At 37.6% G+C, this 9795-nt stretch overlaps 2 protein-coding genes across 2 annotated transcripts; one reads left to right on the top strand and one right to left on the bottom strand.

The window, feature by feature from the left end:
* Positions 1–205: 205 nt before the first annotated feature.
* On the bottom strand, positions 206–3070 carry LOC117413279 (transmembrane protein 53-like). The gene is made up of 3 exons (XM_034022228.3): positions 2828–3070; positions 2144–2247; positions 206–1524 (listed from the first exon to the last, which is right to left on the bottom strand). The coding sequence occupies exons 1-3, from the start codon at positions 2880–2882 to the stop codon at positions 835–837; spliced, it is 849 nt and encodes a 282-aa protein (XP_033878119.2). The 5' UTR covers positions 2883–3070; the 3' UTR covers positions 206–834.
* Positions 3071–3200: 130 nt separating this feature from the next.
* LOC117401436 (armadillo-like helical domain containing protein 1) lies at positions 3201–9451 on the top strand. The gene is made up of 12 exons (XM_034002155.3): positions 3201–3257; positions 3810–4048; positions 4288–4356; positions 4482–4648; positions 5202–5398; positions 5569–5653; positions 5999–6115; positions 7333–7405; positions 7641–7770; positions 8278–8355; positions 8878–8959; positions 9230–9451. Exons 2-12 carry the CDS (start codon positions 3843–3845, stop codon positions 9247–9249), a joined length of 1224 nt encoding a protein of 407 aa, XP_033858046.1. The 5' UTR covers positions 3201–3257; positions 3810–3842; the 3' UTR covers positions 9250–9451.
* The last annotated feature ends 344 nt before the right edge of the window (positions 9452–9795 follow it).

The raw sequence follows: 9795 nt of genomic DNA, 5'->3' as shown, positions 1-9795 counted from the left end.
ACAAAAAAGGGGTTGGTTGTCTATTTAGGGATACCAAGATATTTAGAAGGTATTAATGGGGTAAAATAAAAATATGCATATTACACCCCAAATACCATAAACAGCGGGGAGGATAACGCAGACACCTGGTATACTTCCAAAAGGTACAATGACTTGATAACAAATAAAATACACACAAATTACATAGCACACCTGAAGGAAGGAATATTGAGTATTTTGTTTATTTATGTGTGTTATGACACATTTGTTGTACACAGCATCTACATTTACTTAGGTATTACATTCTCACACCAAAAATGCACACGCTCAAAATAAATTATTCAATTATTTTAATTGTGTAAGTTTCTAGTTTGTTCATAATGCCTTTGGTTAATCAGTTAAAAACATAAAAAAAACGTTAGTAAAGTTAAAAAAAATAAAATGATACTGAATTTAATAAGTATTAATCAGTATTAGTCAGGTGAGACAAATTGCATGTTGTGTTTTATTGTTTCTTTGGTAGGGTTGTAAATGCACAAAGCACAAAACTGGAGGCGTTCAAAACACTTAGCAGAAGCAGGCTTGTTTGAAGCATTCACCTTGGAACAAGTCCCTTCCAGATGCACATTACCAAGTACAGACCAACACAGACAAGCAAGGTTATAAGTTTGCCTTGTTAGAAAAGACTCAACAATGCTCAAAGCCACACAATAAATAATTATTTCTTGCACATAAATGATATGGTTGCCCTATCATTGTCTTTCATTTGTTGCAGCAGCATTCACTTCTTTATTAAAGTCATATTGCAATAAAGTTGTTTTTTTAAAACACACTTTTATTTATTCATTTATTTTACTACATAGAAACATGCTTCCTCTTTATCCCAGTAGAGTTTTTCAGGCAATACTCCAAGAAAGTAACACACCTGACAGAGTATTCCTCCGGGAACAGCCGGTTGTGGCTGACGTGGTCGGAGTTGATGAAGTCCACACTTTCCACCCGCACCCCCCGCTGCTTTCTAGCTCTGACCATCAGCTCCACATCCCTGTGGGCAATCACTTTGTCAGCTCTGGAATACAGGTACAGCTGTGGCCAGCTAGTGGGGTCATCAAGCATGGCATCATAGTGATTTTTGTGGATATACTTGGTCAAGGAGTAAAGCAACACCCGTAACAGAAAGACCATGCAGGTAAAAACCGCTAGGATTGGGTATCGCAGCACAGTGTGAGTCTCTGGTCCCAAAGTGGCATTAAGCGCCCGTACTGAACCGATCACATTCTGGTTCCCTGGTGCGCTGTCCAAGATCGTGCCTACCACCCCCAAGGCACGGAGCTGTTCCTCTCTTTGTAAGTGCTCAATTATATAACGGTACAGCATGAAGCCCCCGTTGCTGAACATGTGGAACAATATAGGGTTGCTCTCCACTTCATAATCATAGAGAAGATCCAGCAGCTTCCGAGCTATTTCAAGCAGCTCCTTGCTGCCAAAAGCCTCAGAGAAGAACACTGCCTTCCATGGGGCGGTGTATCGAATGGTGATACATCCCTAAAAGTGGGAAGGTGCAAAAAAAGCAAAGAGTTAGCAGATGCAATCTAAATTTCCCCTTGCCAATGCTATGACATCTTTCCTTGTTTTGAGCCATGTGTGATCTCACTCAGCCTGACCTAAGACTGCTTTTAGAAACACTTTGCTAAGGCCTGAGCATACCTGCTTGCAGAGACAGAGAGGGGAGTATTATTATTATTATTATTTATTTCTTAGCAGACGCCCTTATCCAGGGCGACTTACAATTGTTACAAGATATCACATTATACATTATTTCACATTATACAGATATCACATTATTTTTACATACAATTACCCATTTATACAGTTGGGTTTTTACTGGAGCAATCTAGGTAAAGTACCTTGCTCAAGGGTACAACAGCAGTGTACCCCACTGGGGACTGAACCCACAACCCTCCGGTCAAGAGTCCAGAGCCCTAACCACTACTCCACACTGAGTAATCACTGGATTGTGTGTTCATCGAGAAAGGTGTTTCAGAATGAGGTTTGTGGCAGTTAAAAACACAGCTTGTTCAAGGCTGAATGTAGTAAATTGTGGCACTCTTACTTTTACTTTCACTTTTCACTCATCTTCCTGGGGAACCATCTTTGCACTAACCTGCTCATTATAAATCGAACTGTATTTGGCTAGATGCTTGTCCTTACAGCCAGCCCAGCCCAAGAGAATCACCACCGGTTCCTTCTGCCCATGCCAGTGGCTTTCTGAAATGAAAAGAGAATACTCTTAGTGAAATATTGGTAATAGCAAGCAGTTGCAAAGGGGAAAGCTTGTTTTCCAGCAACTAAAACTAGTTGTACATAACATAAACATGATTGTCAACACCAAGCCTTCTGATATCGAAAAGTAAGTGAAGTGGATATAAGGTTAAATTGTGGAAGGCTGCAGTAAACAGAAACAACAAGGAATAAGAATATTTTGATGTAAAGCTGCTGCAGCTGTTTGTCTTCTGTGCCTGACAGTTTAAAAATATCATTAACTTTTCTATGAGCCAATTGCAAACATATGTGTGACACACACACATTTCCCGGTACTGGGCAGTAGCATTCTTGTGTGATGTGGTTCTATAGCACAAAAAAAAAAAAAAAAAAAAAAAAAAACAACTTCGAAACAAAAGTCTCATCTCTGGAGTTATAGCGAGCAATGCATCAGAAGTTTAACATTGTCATTGCGTTTACAACGTTAATGACAGTTTGGGATTTTTACAAAACACTTAATATTAGTATTATTTATTACATTTAGAACCAATGGCCTATACCGTAATCAAAATCTGTTTGGACTCACCAGCGAGATGAGGTTCGGGAAACACAATGTTGTAATCCAAGTCGGCATCTCCCATGCTGTTTTATTTTTGTATTTATTTATTAGCTTGTTAAATATTAATCGTGTTAAATGAACGTCACGCAATCAGAAAAATTAAACTGCATCTGAAATTGCAAATGCACTTTTCACTCTAGTAGACTTCTACCACCCTGACCTACGTAACTGACACCGGAAGCCCTGATCAACCAAACGCTGTTAAGCAGACACACGTCTTTACGTAAATACCTAGCAACCGAGAGCTCCCTTAGCAACCGTCAAAATGTACAAACAATTGCATAGGTTCCACCCTTTTCAGTCACTCAGGCCTCCTATTGGTTACTTGGTCAACTTACTGGGCCGGTATTGGAAAGAAACACTGTCAATCAAAATACGGGGCGTGTCAGCAATAGAAGTAAGTAAGTTTATGAATAAGCTTCGTTTTATGTTGGTTTTTTTTTTTTTTTTTTTGCATTTTTTTAACAGTTCAATTAATTCAAATAATCTTTTAGGAGGGGGTTTTAGGTCATTCTGTTTATTTGTGTTATCTTACTCTGTGGTGTATTCTATTTTGTACCATACGGTGTGATCATTTGTATGAGTTACGTTGAATGAGGGTTTGCTTTTTTGTCTCAGTTATTTAGGAGTTAACGTAAAGCCTAATTGTTTGCTAGTTTATAATTTGTCTCAGTTTGCATCTGTATACGAAGCTGCAATATATTGGTCAGGCACATTCGCAGTCAATTCTGTTCATAGAAATGTGTTATGTGGCAGTAAAATAAAAAAAAAAACAAAAAAAAAAATGACTAGCCTACTGTTTTAATGATACACTAAGGTTTTTTTTTGTTTGTTTTATAAGGTAATTGATACAGTCCACATTAAAAGTAAGGGGTCCAGAAATACTGGGTGGTTTAAAGGGGAATTCTTGTAGTTTTAATATTCCATCATGTTTGGTTTGCTGTGCCAGGGGCTGTGGTGTGAGTAGAACAAAGAGTTGAAGATGTCTTTCTGCAAAGAGCAGGCAGCTATCAGCAGGGTGATGGCTTTCCTCCAGGACTGGGACCAGGGGAGCAAGGCGGTCCGCAGCCGGATGCTGTCCGATTTTATAAACCAGCACAGCGGTAAAACCGGCCCAGAGTTGGAGCTGGAATTTGCACAGGCTGCCAGCCTGTTTTTGGCCAGACTGACATCCTGGCTAAGACTAACGTATCCTTTCATAGACAAGCAGCAGAAATTTGGTTCTGTAAAAACAGAGATTTCGATTTGTTAACATTAACCTTCTTCTGGTGGCTTTAGTAAATCCATTAACTGGTTTGCTTGAGCTGACACAGTGAGAGTCAGTTCCTTGGTCCTCGTATTTACATCGTGCAGTTACGATGATACAAAGTCAAAGTTGTATTATATCTTCATTGTCATTGATATTTTCTTAACTTGTAATATTCCAGATACTTGACAGGTACATATTTAGACCAGCAATTACAGGCTATAGGTGTTTTTCTTTCTGCAGCAAGCAAGTAAGTATACCGTTTTAGCAGTGTACTAGTAATAGCATAAACTGAGTACCTTGTGTAGAAATTGCTGGATGAAAAGGCTCTTGTTGAGTTTCATGTGGTAATGCCATGCACATAATCTTTTTCAGCCATCACTTCCTGATTGAGTTTTTGGAAGTCGGAGGTGTTTTAACCCTTTTAGAGATCCTAGGACAGAAGCAGTCAAGGGAAGAGATACAAGTGGAAACTTTAAAGTTACTTCAGACTGTTGCCAACGCTGGGAGGAAGTACAAAGAGCTCATTTGTGAAAGCTATGGTAGGTGGCATTTTTAGCATTTCACCTTGAGTGGACCAATCAGCTACTCTAGTAGTGTGTTTCCTAACTTACATAACAGAATGGTAAAAGGAACACAGCAGGGGTACACAATAAGACATTTTATACTGGGCTAGTTGTGTACCATGTGGTTAAGGTGCCTTACAAAATCATGCAGATTCTATTGAAAAGACATTTCCTGGACTCTTAAATGTGGATTTGCAAAGGCTGTTTTAAAATGAAAATTAAACAGCTAATACTGCAAAACTTGTTTTCTATCAACCTCTGATAGCTTTATCATTGCATGGTGTGATTGAGCTCTTGCTGCAGTACCATAGCATGTGATGCTGTAACTGTAATGTTGGAATAAAGAACTGGTTAACTGTATGAATTTTCAACTCACAATCAATAGGTCCAGAGCAACAAACTGTACTCGCATATCTACATGATCATAGTCCATACTGTTCTGTTACGTGCCAAAGAAAGTGTTAGAACAACAAAGTAAAAAACAATGTGTAAACTCATATTATATTTCTAAATTCGTTGTCCATTGAAGGTGTGCGAGTCATCGCTGAATGCTTAGCCCTGTCGAAGACTGAGGAGTCCCAGGACCAGGCCCGCTTCCTTCTGGAGTCACTGGCCCACGGAAACCCCAAGTACCAGAACCAGGTGTACAAGGGGCTAATAGCACTGCTACCTTGCACCTCCCCCAAAGCACAGCAGCTGGCCTTGCAAACACTCCGGATTGCACAGGTAGCAAGGCATTTCTCCCAGAATTCTTGTGTTTAAGTCTAACACAGTAATGTTGTTATTTTAATATGTTTTTTCTATGGTGATAAGTATTGTGTTTGAGTAGGGTCCTACAAACATGACGGTTGATTATGGCAGGAATCTGCATAATATTTGCTTATTTTATTTACCAGGTAATTGTAAAGACAGCCCATCCAAGTATTGTGGAACCTCTTCTGAATTTGCTGAGATCATTGCACCTTGAAGTGCAATATGAAGGTAACTATGAATTCTTGATAGCACATCCTAACTATTTCTGTAATTCCATGATGTAAAGTATTTAACATAAAGTGATATAAAGCATGTTGCCTTTGGACACTGTGAGGATGAGAACCTCACTATATTATTCAGATGCATGTTATTGTGTTTATATAATATAATTATTGTTCCTAAGTGCTTATGGAGTTATTGTTTTGTTAAAATATGTTTTGTCTTTTAACATTTGTTTAGCACCCTGCCACTGTTGGCCATTATGATTGTGTTTTATTTGATAAGGATTGTAACCTTGCTGACCAGGTGGTCTAATGTTTTCATTCACGTTTCTGTGTTAATTGTTTGTTGCAGCAATTGAGCTGATCAGAGAGCTGATGCAATATGAAGTAAGACCAGCATTGCTAAAAGGCCTTGTTGCTTTGCTCAAGCCATCCAGAGAGGGAATTAACAAACCTCAAATTTTGAACGGTAGGCAGGACTCATCTGCTTTTTTCTGTGTCAAAAATATATTTTTTCTATGTAGTTTCAGCTTAATGTTTAGAATTCACAGCTACAGATGGTTGGTACCCCACATTTCTTGAGACAACCTAAAATTAGTTGAGATTAAAAATTAATATCAGAAGCTTTTCACAAATACTGAAAATACAACACTGAAATATTTTTTCTGGATTAATCAAAAACACTAGTCAATGTTGCATATAATTTTATACCCATATAATCATGTATAGTAAAATGTAATTTATGGTAAATTAATATTTAGAATGTAATTTATTAACTAACTCCATTATTTCATAATGTATTCACACCGTATTCATTTGAAGGCAACATCTATTCAGGTTTTTAAATAATCTGATCCCAGTGTGAGATTTCATTGGATGCCTCTAATGTCCATCTGCTATTATGCATTCTCTCCCAGTTGATTTCATAGTAAATGAGAGGCAATCCAAGCTGACAAGGATAGCATTCACCACATGACCTTATGTTTGAACCCCTGCTTTAAATGTTATTACAACTTAAAACCACAAGATGTCAGTAAAACCCCAAAGATAGCATGAAACCCCCCACTGTGCTTCTAGTATACATTATTTAGCATGTGGTTATGCTGGAAAGAAGCAAGCTCTAAAAGTAGGGTCACCCCCAGGTGCTGTGACCACAATCATTGGCATCCTACTGAAAGACAGCTGGTCTGCCTAAAATAGAGCGGTTTTAATAAAATTCACTGCTTGTGCCTGTTAGTGCGTGGCCTGTTAATTATGTCTTCTTTTCTATTCGGAACACAAACTTGTTTGTTCGTCACAGTTGAAACTAATTTGCATGTTTTAATGATATTCATCTCTTGGTTTTATCCTTGTAAGTAATGCATACTGTAGCTTTGTTTTGGAGGTCCACTTGCATTGTTAAACCAGCTGTAGTTCAGGAACATATTGCACCTCCAGAGGCAGACCAACACATGTCGATCGGTATATCTCTATGTAGCAGCAGTTTGATCTGGGTTGAAATATCAACGAGAAAATACACATTTAAAAATGACATGAACCTTTTGTGTTCTATAATACTTCATGATGCATGAGAGCAGTCAGAGTATTATATTCTAAAAGTATAATAATTGTGTTTAAAGGTGTGATTAAGACTTTGAGGTCACTAGGCTGCTGACTGAGTTTTGTTTTTGTGTTTTGTTCAATCAGTTCCAGTAATGCAGAAACTAAATGAATCCCTGCCAGTGTTTGTTCAGCAAGCTGCTGCAGCGAAGGCCATTGGGTAAGTCAAGAAACTGTAACATAAAGAGCAGCACAGTCTTCCAAGTCCGTACCAGCTCCTGCATTATAATGCATTCATTGAATCCATATCCTGGTCAGCTATATGTAATATATTGCTATACTGTGTATACATTGATTGTTTAACAAATATTATCTATATATTGTATTAACTGATCATGTAGCGTTACAAACTGTGTTCACTGGAATTGAGGCATCCCCCTCATGATCCCCTGTAGGATCTTGGCGAGGGAGTCGCCTGAGTTCATGGAGGAGCTAATCAACCTGAGAGTAGTGCACCACCTGCTATGTGCCATGGGCAACCAGGACCACGCAGACAGCCAGCGCGAAGCCAGCCTGGCCCTGGAGGTCAGCATAATCTATTTTATACATGGACTGAGGGTCAGACAAGAGACAATGGGTTATACTTCTCAAAGCCAGATGCTTGCATCTGTTTTATGCTGAAAGGAAAGGTTAAATGAAGTTAGTGACTGAAACAGATAGGGAGGGACTGCAGTTTTTTAGTTAGATTCCAGAATTCAGACATAACCAAGAGAAAGTTCAAATTCTCAAAGCCAAAGTGGTGTAGTTTTATACTTTAGCCTGAATGATAGCTGATATCTGCTTTATTTTACCCTTTATCTACCCTTCTTTTCCATCGAAGTTAGGTTAAGTCATCAATTAACTTTAGCATGCCCGCTACTGTATATAATTAATTAAATAAATTGGCGTCTATAGAGTTTATATTAAAAAAAAAAACATTGAGAGATAATGAGTTGTAATCTTGTTTATAAAACTAAGCAAAAACATATAGCTTTTTTAAATATTATATATCAGTTTCAACATTATTGTAATTATTTCTGTGTCCTGTTTTAGTATTTTGTCCGTATCTTCCCTGTTGTGGAAGAGCATGTGAAGAAAGCAATGGGAGAAAGCCTTTTTGAGCTCTTCCTGGTAAGTTCCTCCTCTGGGCTCATTTTGACTATTTCCAATTTGGAGGCTAAGTACTACTTAAAGATCAGCTGGATATGACAGCATGCTATTCTCCATGTACTGTGTCCCAATGACTATTGTGTGAGTTTCACATGGAGTGCTTCTAAGCAGGTTTTTATGACAGTCTCTAAAGGGAAGGGTAGCCTTGAGTAGTTCTGAAGCGGAGGTATAGTAACAGAGTTGCTTGGCCTTACTAATGTTTACATAAACAGTATAAGGTCCAGGTAAATCTGTTACAATAAATCACATTAATACAACCTATGAAAAACTCCTGTAGTAAGAACAGGTTACAGCATGCAACATTGGTATACAAAATAAAAATAAAACAATGCAGAAGGAAACGTGATTTCTGGTATAATATTCTGATCTTTTGCATGTGCCTTATACATATCGTAATACGCTCGGATTTCAGAAATAAAAAGCATAAACTGAAAAACAGAATAATTTAACCTGCCACGATTTACATTGTATTTAAATTTACAGGACAATTCTGAGGTTTTATATATGAAGATGGATGTAATTCAAGCAGATATTCTGGCTTCAAACAAAATCAACATTGCTGGAGGTAAGAGCACATTGCTTCCCAAAGATATGTCCTGGCAGCACAACAATTAAACTACCTTGGTGATTTCCACACTGACAAACTAGTGGGTCCCTGCAGCTACAACAGTCTGTTTTTACACCGTTCAAGTCAATGTTAAAGAGAAGAAATTGAACATTTTGTCCCTGTACTTATAATATGCACCCTATTTTGTCCTCTCAATAATGTGTCTTTGTCAGTGTTTATCCATAATGTTAATCTTTTGTCTAAATATGGTGTGTTTTTTTCTTTCAGTTCATGAAGTCTCTGAATGACATCACTGTCAATGCAGTGGAAGAGTATACAAATTTAAAAGTATTTATTGTTAAGTTTGTCAAAGATGTACTGTTTTGAATGGTTTTGGTTTGATGTTTAACCATATATTTTTTTAAAAAATGTTGCTTATTTTTTGTTGTTGTAATATGACTATAAATTAAATTCAAGAACCAACATTTGAAACATATTACAGTAAAAACAAAGCATTATTGTATTAATTGCTTGAAAACAGCATTTGCCAACACATGGTTAAAATATAGTTATTCAAGTGTACAAGCTTGTAGAACTTTGGTTTCTCAATATTTATCAGATAGTTAGTGTATGGACTTACCATACAGTACTTCTTCAATTAAGCTTTAAAATTGTATTTCAACAAAAAAAGACAGTAAAAGCTCACTGAATGCATTCTTGAACTGTCCCAAAACTGAACCGGTGAGCCTGGCACTGATATGTTCAACCTGCTCACAGTGATCTCACAGATACCCTTACAGAATTATTTTCTTGGTACAGTAATTAACTGCTGCCCATCTATTATTTGATACCAT

The sequence above is a fragment of the Acipenser ruthenus genome, chromosome 10 (assembly GCF_902713425.1).
Source record: "Acipenser ruthenus chromosome 10, fAciRut3.2 maternal haplotype, whole genome shotgun sequence".
NCBI lineage: Eukaryota > Metazoa > Chordata > Actinopteri > Acipenseriformes > Acipenseridae > Acipenser > Acipenser ruthenus.
The sequence above is the reverse complement of the archived record's forward strand: the minus strand, read 5'-3'. Positions and strand labels throughout refer to the sequence as shown.